This window comes from Vulpes vulpes, chromosome 5, assembly GCF_048418805.1.
Source record: "Vulpes vulpes isolate BD-2025 chromosome 5, VulVul3, whole genome shotgun sequence".
NCBI lineage: Eukaryota > Metazoa > Chordata > Mammalia > Carnivora > Canidae > Vulpes > Vulpes vulpes.
This window is the reverse complement of record NC_132784.1, coordinates 62,738,946-62,758,975: the sequence shown is the minus strand read 5'-3', so window position 1 is coordinate 62,758,975 and position 20,030 is coordinate 62,738,946. Positions and strand designations below refer to the sequence as shown.

The following is a 20,030-nucleotide window of genomic DNA, read 5'->3' as shown; positions in this document are numbered from 1 at the left end:
CAGCGGCTGCCGTATCAGACAACTCAGAAACACTCCAGGGCTGCGACTGTCAGCCACAGAGTTCGCTATTCTCAAATCTGTATTTAGATTTGAAAGACAGCTTAATAAAAATGAAAGAGATCATAATCCACCCCTGCTTCAACTTTTCAGCGAATTCCCAGTGGGATGAAATCTACACTGTTACAAGGCCAGTCCCGCTTGGGCCCCAACCTGCCTTGATGGCTTCAGTTTTAACACCCTCTGCTTTGCAACCTGAAATCTAGCCTCATTCTACTTTTGTCCGTTCCCAGACTGCACGAACCTAGCCTAACCCCTGCCCTTCATCCATACTCAGCACTTGACATCTCCCCATCCTCCCCCACTGCACTTGGCATGGGGTCAGCTAGCCATGGGGCCACCAGGGCCTCCCCTTGGCTTGACTGGGTCTCTACCTGATGGGAGAAGAATTGGGCTCAGTGAGGAACACAGCCCCACTGCCCCATGCCCCATCTTTCAGCTGTCCAGAATTCAGGGTGGCTCCCAGGATGTCTTGGCCATAATCATTCCTGGGCTGTTCCAGGGTGTTTATTGTGAAGACACACAGAAAGGGAAGATGCCCAGGAAAGCACTTCCCAGTTACATGGTCAGGCCTCCTGATGAACTAGGATGCCAGTCAGGATGTACATGGCCCATTCCTCTTGCCATTCCCAAATCCCCAGTCTGGATTCCACCTGTTGTCCACCTCTACTTTCCTCTACAGCTACAGCTCCTCCTGCAGGAGGCTACTCCTCCGTGTTCTCAGACCCTGAGGTCAGCCTTCAATGGGCTCAGTGAATCATCATCCAATATGGAGCACCTCTCTTGGGCAGAATCCTCATGCTGAGCCACCTCATTGGTTACTCCCCTCATGTCCAGCCTTTAAATGGCAGTTGGGGATGCATTTCTAATTTCTGCACCATTCATTATTAGCCAGGGTAGTCATGCCATGAGACATAAAACTCACAATTTAGGGGCACATGGGTGGCTCAGTAGGTGATCCAGGGGCCCTGGGACCAAGCCCCACATCGGGGTCTCTGCTCAGGGGGGAGCCTGCTCCTCCCTCTCACTCTGCTCACCACTCATGCTTGCTCTCTCTTTCTCTCTTTTAAAATCTTTTTTTAAAAAAACAACTCACAATTTGGCTCCTTGCTCAGCATGTTGCTATGTGCCTGGCAGGCACTTGGAGTTTGCCAGACATCTCTCCAGGCCAATCATTTCAAACTCACACTTAGGACTTGTGATCTGAACAAGAATATTTTCTCTGACCTGTGAGTTATTTACTTGAAGTCTCATGAAACAATCAAAATCAAAATCACATGTAGTCATGCACTTTAAATCCCATTTATTTAACTGAATAAAATTAAGGTTTTTTAATTTTTATTTTAGTGTTTGAGAGAGAGAATATGCGTGAACATGAGCAGGAGGAAGGGCAGAGGGACATGCAGACTCGCCGCTGAGTGGGGAGTCCCATGCGGGGCTCAGCCCCAGGACCTTGGGATCATAACCAGAGCTGAAGGCAGATATCTAACCAACTGAGCCACCCAGATGTCCCCAGAATAAAATTATACAAAATCTAGATGTCTCAGAAAATCTGAGATGTGTGATGGCTGCTGGCATGGTAAAGAAAAAAAAAAGGCAATGGAATCAAGAGGGCCCAGTTCTAGAGTTGCTTGCTGTATGATCAAGGACAAACCCCTTGCCTACTCTGTGCTTGGCCTCCTTATCTGTACAATGAGAAGTTTTCATCTGAGTAATAGCATTCAGCTCTGATGGTATGTGGTTCTGTGGCTCTTGGCCAATCAGAAGTCCCGGATTTGACCCCTTCTTGGTGAGCATGGCCAGAACTGAAGTCCACATTCCAGTCAGTCCAGGGAGTCCAACTCTGAGTATTTAATGACTCAGAATGTCCCTAAAGGATAGTTCTTATTCTGCAAATCATTCGCTATGGGAGCAATTCCACCCAGAAATTCTCCATAAGCTGGGAGGCTGGTGGGAAGTCTCCTTGCTAGCTACATGATCCCAGGAGCCAACGACAATTGAGTCCCTGGAGTCGCCAGTTGAGCCTTTGCTAGGCTCAGACTGGCTTAGAGCTGGTCAGGCACTAGGGAGGGGGCTCTTCGCAAAGGCAGGGTCGGGTTCAGAAAGGGAGGGTGTTTATAGGGGCCACCATCTCCCCCACTGCCCTCAACACTCGTCCCACTCCCCCACGAGGGCACCAAGTCCTGGCAGGAGATTGGCCCTAGAGCCCCCAAGCTGTTTGTCCAGCTGTCCTCACATCCCCAGGCCACAAGGCTCTTATATACCTTGGCCTGGAGAATGTTGTCAGGCATCTGGACACCCACTGGGTCCCAGCCCAGAACCAACACTGGGTGGAGGGAGGGAGGCTGGGCTGAATTATATCCCTGTCTGGGCCTCCCTATTCTCTTCTGCACATAACGAGACTGGATGAGCCCTAAGACCTCCTTAGCTGGGTGTTCCACACCTTTAAAGCAACAGGAAACAACCTGGCTTTGAAATTAGACAGAATAGCCTAAGACTTCACATACCCCAGCGCCTCAACAGACAGTAAATGTCCTCCCAACTTAATACGCAAAAGTGTAGTTTGTGTAAACTGCACAATGATAGCAGGGCATCTTGAGTCCTTATAGAAGAATCAGAAATCAAACTGCTTCCCCTCAACAATAAGACTTCAAGATTTATGCCTAGAAGAGAGGAGACAAGCCTTCTCTCTTCTTGGCCTCTTGCATCAGCTAATTCATACCGGACCTGGCTACCTCCCATAAAACTCCAGAACTCCAACCATCCATGCTGTTCAGACATCTGCCAAAGTATGTGGTGAAGTGGGGTGGGCAGACAGTCAATAGAAGGCAGATAACAGGGAGGCACAGCCAGAGACCCCAACAGAAACACACCAGAAGAAGAGCCGGGCATAGAACCTCAAACCAACAGTCGAGTTAGAACGTGGTGGAGAATAGTGTTGGCCTGGACACAGGAAGATCCAGGTCCTGATTTGGCTCCTTCAGTGGCAAAACTGGCTACGTATGCCTAGAAATGGCTGCCATGCTCCAGGGCCCAGACTACTCTGCTGTACTCCAGTAGAACATGGAGGAGTTCTCCTCTTCACCTTTCAAACATTTTCCCTACTCAAATAAGAGCATGGGCATTCTCAGAAATATTTTGGTAGAAGTCATTTGTATGACTGGAATATCCTTAGCCAAGCAGGTATGGGATGGATAACTTCAAAATAAGTCTGAGACATCTTTCAGGGCAGGGTTTTCCAAACTTAGCACTATTGACATTTGGGGTCCAGAAAATTCTTGATTATGGGGAGCTGCCCTATGCATTATAGGATGTTTAGCAGGAATCCCTGGATTCTACCCACTGCATGCCCGTAGTGCTACCATCCCCAATCATCTGATGAGATCTGATTGGTTGGATCATGGGTTGGGAATACCAATAGAGCACATCATAACTTCTTGCTTTTATTTAATTTTTTTTAAGTAGGCTCCTCACCCTGTGGAGCCCAATGTGGGGCTTAACTTCCTGACTCTGAGATCAAGACCCGATCTGAGATCAAGATACTTAATGGACTGAGCCACACAGGTACCCCAACATCTTCTTGCTTTTAATTTGCATAGTGCATAGTATATAAAACATGGATTCTGGAATCAGTTTACTTGGATCTAAATCCAACCAAAAATGTCTCCAGACATTGCCAAATGTCTCCTGGAAGGGGGAGGGGTAGAGGTGGAAGGAGTTGGAGGGAATCACCTCCAGTAGAAAATCACTGTTCTAGAGTAAGATGTGTTTAGGCCTATTTTCTCTCTAAAATCAATATAATAGTCTCACCTTTTTACCAGAAACAAATAATAAGAACAGTTCATACTCACCAAGATCCAGGGCAGTAGGTACTTTAAGATCTTTATTTAAAGTATTCACTCATTTAACCCTCAATAATCCAATGAGGCAGACATGACTACTATACCCATCTTGCAAACAAGAATACTGAGAAATACAGAACTTTAGCAACTTGCCCTGTCTATGCAACCAGCAAATGTGGAATGAGGATTTAGATCCAAGTAAACTGACTCCAGAGTCTGTGTTTTATATACTATGCACTATGAAAATTAAAAGCAAGAAGTTGTTGGAGTGCCCATGTGCCTCAGTCCTTTAAGCATCTTGATCTCAGCCCAGGTCTTTTTTTCTTTTTTAAGATTTTATTTATTTACTCATGAGAGAGAGAGAGGCAGAGACATAGGCAGAGGGAGAAGCAGGCTCCATGTAGGGGGCCTGATGTGGGACTCGATCCTGGACCCCAGGATCACTCCCTAGCCGAAGGCAGATGCTTTATCGCTGAGCCACCCAGGCGTCCCATCAGCTCAGGTCTTGATCTTAGTGTCATGAGTTCAAGCCCCGCTTTGGGCTCTGCACTGGGTGAGGAGCCTACTAAAAAAAAAAAAAAAAAAAAAAAAAAAAAAAGAGTTTAAAATTAAATTAAAGCAAGAAGTTGTGATGTGCTCTATTGGCATTCCCAACCCATGATCCAATCAATCAGATCTTACAGAAGCCCATCCGATCAAAACACAGCACTGCCCTGATCTTGAGTGATCAGAGCTCAGGAGCCAAACCGTTGGAGGAAATCAAGCGATTGTCTTAGAGTTGTGGCTACAAATACAATAAGCTCATGCTCACTGAAAAAAAAGTAAAAACAAAAATATGGATAGAGTCAACAAGACAAAGGGAAATTTTTGAATCAGAATAAGCCAGAAGGTAAAAGCTGACACACCAGAAGACTCAATCTACATCATGTGTGATATGGGTTCTTAGATCGCACTCCTTCAAAAGTAGCCTCTGACCTCTTTCATTTCATTTCTTCCAACTGAACAAAGCTGTGGTCCCATAAGATATGAACTGTCCCCAGGGAGACCAGAGACCGAGGTTGCTAATTTTAGCAAATAAGAATACAAGATGGCCCAGTTAAATCTGAATTTCAGATCAGTGAATACTTTTTTAGTATAAGTATGTCCCGGGGATCCCCGGGGATCCCTGGGTGGTGCAGCGGTTTGGCGCCTGCCTTTGGCCCAGGGCGCGATCCTGGAGACCCGGGATCGAATCCCACGTTGGGCTCCCGGTGCATGGAGCCTGCTTCTCCCTCTGCCTGTGTCTCTGCCTCTCTCTCTCTATCTCTCTGTGACTATCATAAATAAATAAAAAAATTTAAAAAAAAAAGTATGTCCCATGTAATATTAGGGATATACTTCTACTATAATAAAATGTTATTTATTACTTATTATTTATTTGTTGCTCTGATACTGGGAGTTCTGTATTTTCTCTCACAACCATTCCCAGAGACAGATTGCTTGGATTCTGTCCACTAAAAAGGACAGAAGCCCCTCAAGAGGCCACCACACTTCCCAAAGCACAGGCTTCTCACTACAAGGAAGTCAATAAGGTCCCACCTGCCCCCTCACACCCCCAGATGCCCTCCCAGGACATCCCCTCTCACTACCCCCACTCCAGTCCATTCTCCTGCCCTTTATACCCACTTGGAGAATTTCCACTGACACAAGGATACTCAGAGGGTTAATCCTTCTGATACCAAGTCACACTTTAACTCATTCCCTCCAGGCCAAGGATTAAATCCTGCCCATGTAGGGGTCAGGGCTACCTAGACCCTGAAAGCTGAGCACCCCACCCCCAAGTGAGGGGAGGCTCAAGGGAAAGGGAGGGACAGAAGACGGAGAGAGAGGGAAGGAGGGGCCACCAGCCAGGCTCCTGTCCCCCCACAGAGCCAGCTCAGATTCAGCTCTAGGAACAGCTCCGCAGCAGAAGCAACGGCGGCTCCTCTCCTCTTGCCGAGGACAGCAGGCGCACGGAGGCACAGACAGAGGTGCAAGGACTGGAAGTCCTCAGCCCCCAGCTGCTTGGCCGGTGGGCCCCATGGCCTTCAACGACCTCCTGCAGCAGGTGGGGGGTGTCGGCCGCTTCCAGCAAATCCAGGTCACTCTGGTGGTCCTCCCCCTGCTCCTGATGGCTTCCCACAACACCCTGCAGAACTTCACGGCCGCCATCCCCACCCACCACTGCCGCCCACCCGCCAATGCCAACCTCAGCACGGATGGGGAGTTGGAGGCCTGGCTACCCCGGGACAGGCAGGGGCAGCCCGAGTCCTGCCTCCACTACACCATCCCCCAACAGGGACCACCTTTTCCCAATGGCACAGATGCCAACAGCACGGGGGCCACGGAGCCCTGCACCAATGGCTGGATCTACGACAACAGCACCTTTCCTTCCACCATCGTGACTGAGGTGAGGATACCTGGGCCCTCTGCTCCATATGCCACGCGGACTTGCCTTCCCCTCTGAGGCAGACAGACAGATGCACATGCATGCATGCATACGCACACACACACAAATACACAGAGACTGTCTCAGATTCACCAGAGGCCAAGATGGGAAGATGAATAAAGGGGTTCAAGATGGGGACCTCTACAGAAAAGGGGGATGTCAGAGTCAAGAAAAGTCTCTCGGCTACTGGAACTGGGGAAGAACACAGCAAAGGGAAATGTCAGGGGAAGAGGGTGACATAGGCCTCAGAGGGACAGCCCAAAGGAGGGGACGGAAGCCCTGCAGCCCCGGCTTACCTCTGTCTCACCCTTGTCCCCTCTCCCCACAGTGGGACCTCGTGTGTTCTAACAGGGCCTTACGCCAACTGGCCCAGTCCTTGTACATGGTAGGAGTGCTTCTCGGAGCCATGGTGTTTGGGTACCTGGCAGACAGGTCAGTCTTGGGCAGAGCCACGGGGGCGGGCTGAGTCTGGGCCTCAGCTGGGTTCAGGTCCGCCTTCCCACCTGGAGCTGGTCTGAGGACCTACGGGGCCAGCCTCATGACACCACACAGGTCCTGAAAAGACAACCCCAGCCCCTGCCCCAGAGACTTACCCAGGGCAAGCCCTCCTCTCTATACCCTTCCCTGCACAGTCAGCCCTCAGGACCCCTGCTGCTGTCCTTCCCTCCCTGCCACAGGCTGGGCCGCCGCAAGTTGCTGATCCTGAACTACCTGCAGACAGCCGTGTCAGGAACCTGCGCAGCCTTCGCTCCCAACTTCCCCGTCTACTGTGCCTTCCGGCTCCTCTCTGGCATGTCGCTGGCTGGCATCGCCCTCAACTGCATGACGCTGAGTGAGGGATGCCAGGAGGGCAGGGCGGGTCCCTACCCACTCCTCTCTGACCACCCGACCCCAGCAGCCACATTCCACTTCCTCTCCCAGCCAACCCCTCCTGAGTCCTTCCTGCCCTCTTTTGAGGCAGCCAACACAAACAGCCTTTTTCTCGGACTCATATCATCCTGATCCCTCATTGAGACCCCATCTCAAACTTCATTTTTAGGGCCAGGCAATTCCCATAAATGACTGAAGCCAACTGGGTACAAGGGGCATTAGGGAATAGTGAGGACTGTAGCCAAAGGAGAGTCGCACCCCCATCCAGAGGGGCCGCAGTCACTCAGCTGCCCGAGCCAGAAGGTTCAGGGCTGTCAGATCTTATCCCTTCTTCTCTATTAATGTAAAATATCCCAATTTTTTAATGTTGGAAATTAATGCTAATATTTTTAACATAGGGTAAGCCAGCATCATGTAGACCAAACACATTTATGGCCTGAGCATGGTCTGTCCATGAGCCATCAGTGTGCATCCTCTGATAAATCACCTCCTTCCCCCTGGTTCTCAGATAAGGAACCTATGACTTGGAAGAAGGGAAAGGATTTACCCAAGGTCATCCCTCAAGCCCAGAAGGGAATCTATGGATTGAGGGTTCTCTGGACTACAGGAGTTAACTGGGATGGCCAGGGCTAGGCAGGACACCTAGAGAATTGAGCCCCAAAACCCAGTCTAGTGTCCAAGTCATTGCCCCAGCAGCCAAATCAGGAGCCCACAAGGAACAAAGCCGGGCCTCTTTAGACCACAGCCGAGAGTTGTGCCTCCCACTTTGACTCTCCTGTATGGAGGAAAGCCACTGTCTCCTCCGAGCTGCTCTGGCCACTAAATCTGCCCAGGCTGAGGAAGGAAAGCCAGCACTGAGTGGTCAGAGATGCTCTGAAGGGAAAAGGGGCCCTCGCCAGGACAGTGGTTTGGAGGGCAGCAAGAAATATAGTGGGGGGAGTGGAGGAGGCAACAATCCCTAGGGATTCCCCTTTTTTTTTTTTTTTATAGAAGGGTTTTTTTTTTAAAGATTTTATTTATTTATTCATGAGAGACACACAGAGAGAGAGAGAGAGAGAGAGAGAGAGAGAGAGGCAGAGACAAAGGCAGAAGGAGAAGCAGGCTCCATGCAGGGAGCCCGATGTGGGTTTCGATCCTGGGACTCCAGGATCACGCCCCAGGTGGAAGGCAGACGTTAAACCTCTGAGCCACACAGGCATCCCTCCCTAGGGATTCCAAACCCATCTCCCCATTCCTACTCTCACCGAAAGTCCCTCACTTCCCCCATCATGGTACACATCCTCATTTGATGTATCTTCCACTGAGCCTCAGGACAGATCAAAGTTTGGGTGGAGAGAGGGGTCTTTGCCTGGCCCAGGGGTCTCCATCCACCAGGCAGCCCAGTCAGTGGCATCGCTCTGTTCTCACCCTCTTTCCAGATATGGAGTGGATGCCCATCCACACACGGGCTTGTGTGGGCACCCTGACTGGCTATGTGTACAGCCTGGGCCAGTTTCTCCTGGCCGGTGTGGCCTTGGCCGTGCCCCACTGGCGCCACCTGCAGCTCCTGGTCTCCGTGCCTTTTTTCGCCTTCTTCATCTACTCCTGGTGTGTGGGGGCCCAGGGTGGGCAGGGGTGCCCAAGGGCTGCCCAGAAGCTGCAAGGGACAAGGCATCCCCCAGCCACACCACACACTCCACCACACCAAATCAGAGAAGATCAAGGCCAGGAGGTCAAACCCAAGCCAGTGACTCTGTGTGATAGATGGGAAAACTGAGGCTGTGGGAGGAATGATTTGGGCCCCCCCTTCCCCAGGGATTGGATTCTTCAGCTTCCCCCAGTTCTCTAGCCTGCCTGCACTGCTGCCTTTACCCAACATCCAAAAGCTGAGCTTTCGGGTTGGGCAATGGGTCATCACCCATTTGTGGTCCTAGAGAGAGGGATTTGGCCAAACCCCAGGTTCCCAGCCTTAAATGAAATCTCACTGCAGGCCCCTGGGAGCCCATCACTTGCCCCCAGCCCAGGCGACTGGAACTGAAGCCATGTCAACACCTACCCCCACCCCCGCTCCCAGGTTCTTTATCGAGTCGGCCCGCTGGTACTCCTCCTCCGGAAGGCTAGACCTCACCCTGAGGGCCCTGCAGAGAGTGGCCTGGATCAATGGGAAGCAGGAAGAGGGGACCAAGCTGAGTATGGAGGTGAGACCCCCAAGACCTCCCATGACACTCCACAAGGATTCTACCCTCAAACCCTGAACCCAGGTCTCAGAGGCCTTCCCTGAGTAAGGGATTAGTCTGGGAGGAGCTTCTGGAGGAGTCCAGGCCCTGAGCCCTGCCCATCCTGGCAGGTGCTCCGGGCCAGTCTGCAGAAGGAGCTGACCATGGGCAAAGGCCAGGCTTCCGCCTTGGAGTTGCTGCGCTGCCCCGCCCTTCGCCACCTCTTCCTCTGCCTCTCCATGCTGTGGTAGGCCCAGACAGACCCAGTGACAGAGAGATAGACCAGAGACAAACAGCTGCTTGGGGAGAGAGTGAATGCAATGGGTGGAAGAATCCAGATAAAAGGGAGGAAAATCAGCAGTCCTGCCCTGAGGGGCAGTAACCCTCCACCAGGGACAGTCTTGAAGAACCAGATGACCTCTCCTCAGTTCACTTCCAGTCTCCACACTGAGCACCAATCTCCATCTTCGTCTCCTTTTACTAACCCTGTTCCCATATGGAAACACCGCATCAGGATAGGTCAGCCCCAGAGTCAGTAGAATTACATCTTGAAGGCTGAGAGACCAGTCTAGCTTGCAAAATATTTGGAGACTTTATTGGCCTTACAGTGCCTGCCAGAAACACAAGCATAGACAATAAGATGCTTAAAACTCATCTCCAAAAGTACACTTTGGCCAAGGCTGGTATCAGCCAAAAACATCCCTTTCCTGTTGCAACATTTCCCATTACCCTTCTGATGTACTACTGCCCTCCTGATCCCATCACCAAAGTAACCTCCTGACAGGAGAAGCACGGTCAACTGTTCCACCAATTGAGTTTTTGGTTCTGATTTGGGATTTACTTCAGGTTGCGGGTCCTATCCAATAACCCAAGTTTCATTATGTGGACTCCTGATGCGTTAAGAAACACGACACCCACCCCAGAACCCTGCACAGGTCTGAAAATCTCTGGCCTTTCCCAACACCTTGAACCTAAAGATGTGGCTTGAAAATCCACCTGCCCTCAGCCCAGTATCAATATACAAGATAAACACCAAAACTATATAAATCATACATGACAACTAAGTGAAAAATCCCCTGATAGACCAGGGACACTCGTTAGTAAAAGGCTGAGAAATTTGAGTGTTGGAGGACTACCCCACACTTAGACTAAATGCATATTAAATGTCCAAAGAAATATTAGCCAAGGCAGATTCCAGCTTCTTAAGCAGGGTAACTGGTGTAGCTCACCCCTACATTGAGTGAGCACCCCCCCTACTGTAAGCCTTCCTAACAAACTCCATCCCCCTCTTCCCTCCCCCACTAGGTTTGCCACTAGTTTTGCTTACTACGGGCTGGTCATGGACCTACAGGGCTTTGGGGTCAGCCTCTACCTAATCCAGGTGATTTTTGGTGCTGTGGACCTGCCTGCCAAGCTTGTAGGCTTCCTTGTCATCAACTCTCTGGGCCGCCGGCCTGCCCAGATGGCCTCACTGCTGCTGGCAGGCATCTGCATCCTGGTGAATGGGGTTGTACCCCAAGGTGAGCACCCACAAGTACCCCTGGTCCTTCATCCTTAGCCCTATCCCTAGATGCTCAGCCCCCACTCCTGAGCTCCCATGGACTCCTTCTTTTCTCTCTAGATCAGTCCATTGTCCGCACCTCCCTTGCTGTGCTGGGGAAAGGCTGCCTGGCAGCTTCTTTCAACTGCATCTTTTTATATACTGGGGAGCTGTACCCCACAGTGATCCGGTGAGTGGGAGCCTAGTGGGAGGGGTCTTGGGACAAGACATTCCCCCACGCATAGGTCAGACCCCAGAGCACCATCCAGTGGGCCGCAGCCCTGGGCCCCCTCCCAGTACCCATCAGTACAAAGTGTGTATCAGCCGCTCAGTACACACTTCATGACTAACACAGGTGTGCCTGCCCACTAAGCCCTTACTGGATCCAAGGAAAAGATCTCAAAAGGACCCACCAACTGGGGCAAGGTAGAGAGCCAAGAAGACACACCTTAGAGGCAATTAATCAAAGTTTCCCCCCACAACTTTGATCTCCAAAGCATAAGTTAGAAGCTGCCACCAAATCTAAATTTCATCTATAAACCAAGCGGTACACCTGAAAATAAAGACCAAACAGGAAAGTAATTTCTTATCACGAGAGCCACATTTAATAATGCTGATGCTTGGTAGCTATAAGGATAAACATAGCACTGCTTTTTGAGTGCCAAAATGGGGGGGGGGGGGGCATTTTTACATTAAGAAACAAGAAATACGGTCTATTTTAAGAATGAGATGCAAAATTTACATGAGATGTTAAAGATAGGCCAGGCTTTCCTAGGCTATTCGGAATGAGCAGGGTCATGGTTGCTGTCCTGCACCCTCACAGGATTTCAGAGGAAAGAGCTACAGTATAAGCACTTACTATGTGCCAGGCACCATCTTAAACTTTCAACAGATATCAACTCATTGAATCATCATGACAAGCCTATAAAGTAGCTAGTAGGACTCTCCCCATTTTACAAATGAGAAAACTGAGCCATAGCAAGGTTAAGTGACTTGCCCAATGACACACAGCCTGTAAGGAAGGAAGCTTGAATCCAAGCAAGTCTCAAGTCTCTTGAGTCAAGGTTTTTAACCTCTGCTCTCATAGAGAATGTTCTTAACATATTCTTAACTTGCTGCTTCCAGGTCCTCTCCCCTGGAGATTCTAATCCAATCAGATTGTGTGGGTTGGGGCATCTATAACTCAAAATCCACCCCAGGGTGATCCGAGTACGATTTGCCTAACTTAACTGTCTAATGTGACAGCTCAGGAATTGAGGCCTGGAGAGGAAAAGGGACTCTTTCTCTTTCTCAGGTCATATAGCAAGTTAAAGGCAGAGGAAATCCAGTCTCCTGATTCTCTGGCCAGAGCCCTTCCCACCTGTGGTGGCTTTGTTTTGTTTTGTTTTGTTTAATCTGCAAAACAAATGCCAAATTGGTTTGCTAATCAAACAGGGAATAGAGGAGGGGCCAGGAGGCCTTGACCTGAGCTGCCCTGACCTCAAACTCAAGCCAGCACCTCAGCATTCATGCTAGACCAGTGACTGACACCACCGCACATTGGGCCCCACAGGCAGACCGGCATGGGAATGGGCAGCACCATGGCCCGAGTAGGCAGCATCGTGAGCCCACTGGTGGGCATGACTGCTGAGCTCTACCCCTCCGTGCCTCTCTTCATCTACGGCGCGGTCCCCGTGGCTGCCAGCGCTGTCACTGCCCTCCTGCCAGAGACCCTGGGCCAGCCACTGCCAGACACAGTGCAGGACATGGAAAACAGGTAGGAGCAGGGATTTACCCGGGGTCACAGACCCAGGCCAGGGCTCTTTGTCCACTTCCCCCAGCTGGCTGGGAGTCTCCTAGAGTCCTTCCTGGGGCTCCTGGCTCCAGGGAGCAGTAGATGGGACACAGAGATGGTAGCTGGGCACAGCGAAGTGGGGACCTCCCTGGAAGCCCCCAGCTCCTAGAGGCTGCAGACCCAGGACACCATTCTCTTGCCCCCAGGAGAAGAGGAAAGCCAAGGCGGCAGGAGCAAGAGCAGCAGAAGCAGATGGTCCCGCTCCAGGCCTCAGCACAAGGAAATGGACTCTAAGCACTGAGAAGGAGCCTTACAGAGCCAGAAATGGAGTGAGGGTCCTCCAGGTCCTGAGCCACCCACTCCGGGAAGGGAAAGGGAAAGCCCAAGGGTCCAGGCTGTGGTTCAGGAAAGCCCATCTCAGGGCTCTCCCGCCCTGAGTAGACTCCACCAAGGCCACGTCATTAAAAGGTTTGTGTGCAGCATCTCCTTTGTCTCTCTTGCCTCAAATGCAGTAACCACTCCAAATCATCCAGTGGCCCAAAAGTTCACGCAGTCTCTGCCCTCAACCGCCAGGACTTTATAAACCATCCTGGAGAAGATTCTCTTACCTGAGGCCCCTCCCGTGCCCCTACTCCCCATCCTCTCCCCTCCTTCCCTCTCTACCCTATTCAAATATTTCTGCGGGGGTTTTAAATATCTTATGCCCCTCCCCCTCCCAGACTGGGAACTGACGAGGATGAAATGAAAGCAGCCAATCAGAGGCTTTGTTTCTGGCTCCTCCCCCTCCGTGAAGGCCAATGGGAATCTCCCGCAGCAAAGCGGGATTAAAAGGACCACTGAGGCTTGACCTCAGGACAGTGGCCCCTGCTCCTCCAGATTGCAGCAGGGTCCAAGCTCAAAACCGGCAGCCGCCTCCGCCTCCGCCCCCAGGTCCGCGGCTGGAGGTTCCGCCCCCTCGCTACCCTGAGCGGTGGCACCAACCTCCCTCCACGGATATTCTCTGCTGTTCTGCCTCCTGCAGGCCCTGGGCTATTAAAGATGAGAGAGACAAACATTATACGGTCTCATTCATTCGGGGAATATAAAACATAGTGAAAGGGAATGAAGGGGAAAGGAGAGAAAATGAGTGGGAAATATCAGAAAGGGAGACAGGACATGAGAGACTCCTAACTCTGGGAAACGAACAAAGGGTGATGGAAGGGGAGGTGGGTGGGGGGTTGGGGTGACTGGGTGACGGGCACTGAGGGGGGCACTGGACGGGATGAGCAATGGGTGTTATGGTATATGTTAGCAAATCAAACTCCAGTGAAAAAGAAAAGATGAGAGAGGAGGGAAAGGGGAACGTAGAACCCAACCAGAGGGCAGCCCGGGGGGCTCAGAGGTTTAGTGCTGCCTTCGGCCCACGGTGTGATCCTGGAGACCTGGGATCAAGTCCCGCTTCGTGCTCCCTGCGTGGAGCCTGCTTCTCCCTCTGCCTGTGTCTCTGCCTCTCTCTCTCCCCTTCTCTCTCTCTCTCTATCTCTCTCTCTCTCTCTATCTCTCATGAATGAATAAATAAATAAAATCTTTAAAAAATAATAATAATAACCCCAACCAGAGAGCACCAGCACCCAGTGCTACTTGGGTGCCAGGCACAGTCCTAAGCACTTTGCATACATTGACTCCTTTATCTTCCCAGTAACTTTCTAGAGCTAACTACTATTGTTATCCTCATCCTATAGCTGAGAAAATCAAGGCATAGAGTGGTTAAGTCACTTGCCCAAATTCACACAGCTAGGAAATTGTGGAGTCAGGATTAGAATGCGGACAATCCAGCTCTGGAATGCATGTACCTCACATACACACACACACACACACACACACACACTGCTCAGGGATGTGAGGCACTGAGACTTTGGCCTCTTGCACCCCCAGGTCCTGACTTCTCCTGGCCTGAAAAGAGAGAAGGCTAAAGGGGAGGAGAAAAAGAAATGTGGTAGGAACCATGCAAAAGGAGGGATGGAAGGCAGTTTAGGGGTCACGGTCAGGAAGAGATACAGATATGCAATCAATCACTGCATCAGCAAGGGAGCTCATTTCCAGGAAGCCTAGAGGACATGGAAAAGACAGTTCTATTAGCATCCACAGGTGGCAGGAGTCAGGGTACGAGCCATGCCCTGCTGTAAATGTGTTTGCTCAGTCATGCTTGTCTCCTGGCGCATTGCCCATTACTCGTTTCCCTGTAGCTAACTCAGCCCCACAGCCCCTCAGCCCTTGGGGAAAGTCCACACCTCTGAAGCTGTACACATTGTCTTCCAGGTGGGACCCTGGGGCTCTAGCTAGTCAGGGAAACCTGGAGGAGGTAGGTAGCCCAGAGCTCCCCTGAAAAAGCCACAAAGCTCTGGGACAGCTCACAGTAGCTCAAAAAGCAGGATTTCCTGGACGAGATGAAATTATGGTAACCCACCCTACCTCCCAGAACGTCTGGGGACTCAGTGTTCCTCCATATGCTGATACTCCCCCCAAGAATTTCTTCATGCCCCCCAAGAATTTCTGGGCCATTATAGGATCCAGTAGATGCTCAAGGGCCACTAGCCCTCTCCCTGCTGCCATTTCTCAGGCGGCACTGACCTCATGCCTGAAAAGGAGCACCTAAGACAGTGTCTTCACCAGCCTTGAGCAGGGAGACAGGACCAGTAATGGGAGGCAGGCCACTTGCATCTAGCCCTGCTTTCTGTAGATCCGGAGTTCTTGGGACCAGTGACTTGCCCTATCCCTGCCTCAAAACCCTACCAGAAACTCTAACATACTCTGACTCCTGTGGCTTTCCCATCTCTGTGCTTAGATCACCTGGTATCTTCATCTGCCTCAACCAGAGACAGCTCCTGGCCTGCCCCAGCTGCACACAACCCCTACTGACACAACTGCTGGTGTTGACTCAGCTCCCACCATCTGCACAGAACCCATTTCCCCAGCCCCTGACCAGGGACTTCCTACACTCACCCCATACCCTTGACCAAAGAGATCCCTACTTCCTTCCCATTTTTAAGTTACCAGCAAGTGATCTCCCCAAGAAGTCATCTACAGAATATTGGCTCACATTCCATCCTCTCACATCAGCCCTGAACCTGAGTTTTGACACTGTAATACCTCACCTCCAGTGGTCTTAGATGTTCTACCCAGTTTTGACCATAAAGTCCTAACCTCAGCCAGGACTTGTAGGGCCTTTGCGGCCACCCTCAATGTCTCTACCTGCAGCTCTAAGCAAATCCTGGCCAGGATGGCAGACTCAGGAGGTTTCTCAACTGCCTGACCCCAGTAGAGTGCTCATCAGGAGCCATCTTCCTTCCTGGGCTCCACCCTTTTACCTCAAGACCCATCTCTACAACTCGCGCTTTAGTCCACAACAAGCCCCTTCACTAGGCTCGTCTCTCTTTTCCCAAGAGTTTTTTTTCATGGCCCTTAAGGAATAGATGTCCAATCAATTAAGCTTTCGTATCAGGTGGAGGCTGAATAATAGACCTCCAAAGATGTCCACATTCTAATACATGGAACCCATGAATATGTCACCTTATGTGGTAAAGGGGATTTTGCAGATGTGATTAAGCTAAGAATCTTGAGATGGGAAAGATTATCCTGGATAATCTGGGTTGGCCTTCTGTGAGTATAGGAGACCAGAGTAGGTAACAGAAACCAGGTTTTGGAGTGGTACAAGAAGGGACAACAAGCCAAGAAATGCAAGCTGAAAAAAGCAAGGAAATGGTTTCTCCTCTGAAGCTTCCAGAAGGAACAAAGCTCTACCAACACAGTGATCTTAGACTTCTGACCTCTAGAACTATTGGAAAATTGATTTGTGCTGCTTTAAACTACTAAGTTTGTGATAATTTGATGCAACAGCAGTTGGAAACTAATGTACATTCCTCATTCTCAGACTCCTCCAGGGGTGTCAGACTGGCCCCCAGGAGTTTTGTTTTCCCATGTTTCATTTTTTGGTGGGGATAGGGTTTTACTGCTAGATTGCCATAGGCCTCACCATTCCCTACTGTCTTATACCTGATCGGATCCATACATTTATGTTACCTTATAGTCCTTGTAGCCATTAAGTTTGGAACTCCTAGACTATTCTCTGTTAAACCTCTAACTTACCTTCATATGTATTAAAAATTGTGCGATAAGAAATAAAAGAAAACCACCAGATGGACCCCATTGTTCCTCCTCTTTCAAGAAATCATCTAATGATGTTCTCTGAGATGTGACTGTCTCCATGTGGCTCATATTGTAGTCACAGAATAGTAGCTGATTCTATTGCAAAAAGCTACAGTCATAAGCTAGATGAAATTGAGGCTCAGTTTCCCTGACCAGCTCTAGTGAGGTCTGTTCCTGCTTCTTCTAAACTCTTCCCCTAGAGAAGCCTACACCCAGGAGTAAGTTTCATGTAAGCCACACCTTCAGAAGGAAACAAACAGCCCATTAGTGCTTGAATTGGTCAGGGTTTAGATTTAGGTGATAAACAATGTTGAGCCTGGATGGGATGTCTGGAACTGTGGCAGCCATCTTGTGACCCAACAGGAAAACCAGAGCAAGGATTAAGGTAACAACTGAGAGTGACATAGTGAAAAGATGGAACTATCCTGAGGTTTGATGACATCATTGAGCCACCAATTTAACCAGTCCTGAAGCCATCTACCTCTACTCTGATTGTTAAGTGCGGGAATTTCAACTCAAATCCTCCTTCCTCTTTAAGCCATTTTGAGTTTATTTTTCTGTGATCTGCAGTTAAAGACATCTTAACTAATATATTTTTTACAGCTTTATTTAAATGTAATAGACAATTAGCTGCTCATACTTACAGTGTACAATTTGATGACTTTTAACAGATGCATGTACCCATGAAACTATCAACACAATCAATATAATGAACATATCCATCACCACCAAAAGTTTCCTCATGCCCCTTCTTTGTGAGAACACAGGCTTCCATTTTTCTTGAACAAATGCCAAGGGATGGAATGGTTAGGTGGTATATAAAGTATTTGCTTAACTTTTTAAGAACAGTCAATTTTCCAGTGGTTGTAATATTTCATATTCCCACCAGCAGTATATATGAGAGTTCCAATTGCTCTACATCTTTGTCAACACTTGGTATGACCCTTACTTTAAATTTTAGACAATGTAGTGAATGTGTAGTAGTACATTATCATAGTTTTAATTTGCACTTCCCAGGATGCCTCGGTGGCTCAGCGCTTTGGGCATCTGCCTTTGGCTCAGGGCATGATCCTGAAGTCCTGGGATCAAGTCCTACATTAGGCTCCCTGCATGGAGCCTGCTTCTCCTTCTGCCTCTGTGTGTGTGTGTGTGTGTGTGTGTGTGTGTGTGTGTGTGTGTGTGTGTCTCATAAATAAATTAATAAAATCTTTTTTAAAAATTTGCACTTCCCTAATGACTAATGATATTAAGCAACTTTTCATGTGCTCATTTCCATTTAAATCTCTTCTTTGGTAAAGTATCTAATTCAAAAATTTTGCACATTTTTAATTTAATTGTTTGGTTTCTTATGAGTGAGTTGAAAGGGGTTTTTTTGTTTTTTGTCTTTTATTTATTCATGAGAGACACAGAGAGAGAGGCAGAGACACAGGCAGAGGGAGAACAGGCTCCACGCAGAGAGCCCGATGTGGGACCCGATCCCGGGACTCCAAGATCACACTCTGGGCCGAAGGCAGGTGCCAAACTGCTGAGCCACCCAGGCATCCCCAGACTATGTGACCTTAACCCAAGTTTGTCTAAAGGTGGGAAAGCGCTGGAACCATGAAGACCTTTGCTCAAAATGTGGATGAGAGAACCATGATCAGAGTTGCAGACTTTCTGGTATAGGAGATTATGGAAGCCCTCCCAAGAAGCTGCCTTCTGCTCCTCTGCCCTCACCAGAGAGAGACACTACACTGGGAGTCTAATATTCTGCTTTGGTTTCCCTGGGGGATTGGACAATTCACACTTCCCTGGGGAAGTGATACAGAGGAAGAAAGAAAGAAGCTGTGTAGGTGATAGGGGGCAAAGGGAATATTCCTGAGCAGGGACTTTGGGGGCTCAAAGTCCTAGAGACAAAAACAACTGTTCTGACTTCATCTAGAAAAAGCTTTCAGCAGCTGAGACCAAGAGATGGAAAGCAGCCAAGGAACCAAGATGGGAAAGAGAACAGAGTTATGGGGGTCCTTTCATCTCTAGTGATCTAATGCCCCTCAAACACACACACACACATACAACTGTAGAGTCACTCTGGCCTGCTAAGTGGTTCATCCAGCTGAATTCTGCACTTTGTAGCTGTCACATTGATCATGCTCTTAACATGTGTTCTAGTCAATGGTGTTTTGGTTGCAAGGAAGAGAAAATCTCCCAAATCAGCTCATGGGAAAAAGGATATTACTGCAAGGATACAAAGATTTTAGGGAATCTAGGAAAGGGAAACAGTGTGTCCAAGCCTCATGGAAACTGGAACCAGGGATTGGAGCACAAGAGACATCTCTATATACTTACTCCATTGTTCTCTCCTTCTCAGCCCATTTTGTCTGCATGTTCATCTTATAAGATATCCACCAGTCCCAGATCTGCTCCATTATCTCTCAGATTTAGGGCCCACTACCAACCAGAATGTTTCTATGTATCTTAATTCAAATTCTTAGAAAAGGCTCTGATTGGCTTGCAACCACACTGATGAACCTCCCCTCACCCTACAACTGGCTCAAGTGTCCACCCTTCATCTAATTATCATTCCAAGGTACAATATAGTGGATTATGTAACCCACTGTTTATTAGTCAAGGATTTGCAGAGAAGATGCCCTGGGAGAGGACTATGGTAGGGTATAGTTCCAAACCTGCTTAATGCAGCATCTGCCTGCACTCATCAAAGTTAAGCCATATTCCCACTAGACAGACTCAAGACCCAGAAGCAGAAGGTGACTAAGCATGATTAGTCCTCCTCCAAAGGAAGCAGGTATCATATGTCATTCATTATTTTCCAACCTCACTCTAAGTTCTAAGACATCTTTATCCACTCATCTTAATTTGTATGCTATCGATCCTTCCAATTTTGCTTCCCCATTTCCTTTTTTAAAACTCTACATTCTGGGGGTGCCTGGGTGGCTCAGTCAGTTAAGCATCTTCCTTTGGCTCAGGTCATAATCCTGGAGTCCCAGGGATGGATCGAGTCCCAGATCAGGCTCTCTGCTCAGCAGGGAGTCTGCTTTGCCCTCTCCCTCTTCTCTTCCTCCTTTACTCACTCACTCTATCAAATAAACAAATAAAATCTTTT

The 20,030-nt window shown here is 49.2% G+C and overlaps 1 protein-coding gene and 1 long non-coding RNA gene across 2 annotated transcripts in view; one reads left to right on the top strand and one right to left on the bottom strand.

The window, feature by feature from the left end:
- The window catches only part of LOC112924344 (uncharacterized), a 92,834-nt gene that overhangs the window by 49,362 nt on the left and 23,442 nt on the right, over positions 1–20,030 (bottom strand). The gene's annotated exons all lie outside the window — the stretch shown is intronic.
- SLC22A6 (solute carrier family 22 member 6) lies at positions 5,624–13,799 on the top strand. Its single transcript, XM_026004629.2, has 10 exons — positions 5,624–6,327; positions 6,695–6,798; positions 7,044–7,198; positions 8,655–8,823; positions 9,290–9,413; positions 9,563–9,678; positions 10,737–10,951; positions 11,053–11,161; positions 12,524–12,727; positions 12,952–13,799. Exons 1-10 carry the CDS (start codon positions 5,959–5,961, stop codon positions 13,037–13,039), a joined length of 1,653 nt encoding a protein of 550 aa, XP_025860414.1. The 5' UTR covers positions 5,624–5,958; the 3' UTR covers positions 13,040–13,799.

Bases quoted from the DNA above. Each gene is read 5' to 3' on its own strand.
- SLC22A6 (XM_026004629.2), top strand. From the start codon at position 5,959: ATGGCCTTCAACGACCTCCTGCAGCAGGTGGGGGGTGTCGGCCGCTTC. The intron at 6,328-6,694 runs GTGAGGATACCT...CTCTCCCCACAG, and splicing joins CTTCCACCATCGTGACTGAG to TGGGACCTCGTGTGTTCTAA. The intron at 8,824-9,289 runs GTGTGTGGGGGC...CCCCGCTCCCAG, and splicing joins GCCTTCTTCATCTACTCCTG to GTTCTTTATCGAGTCGGCCC.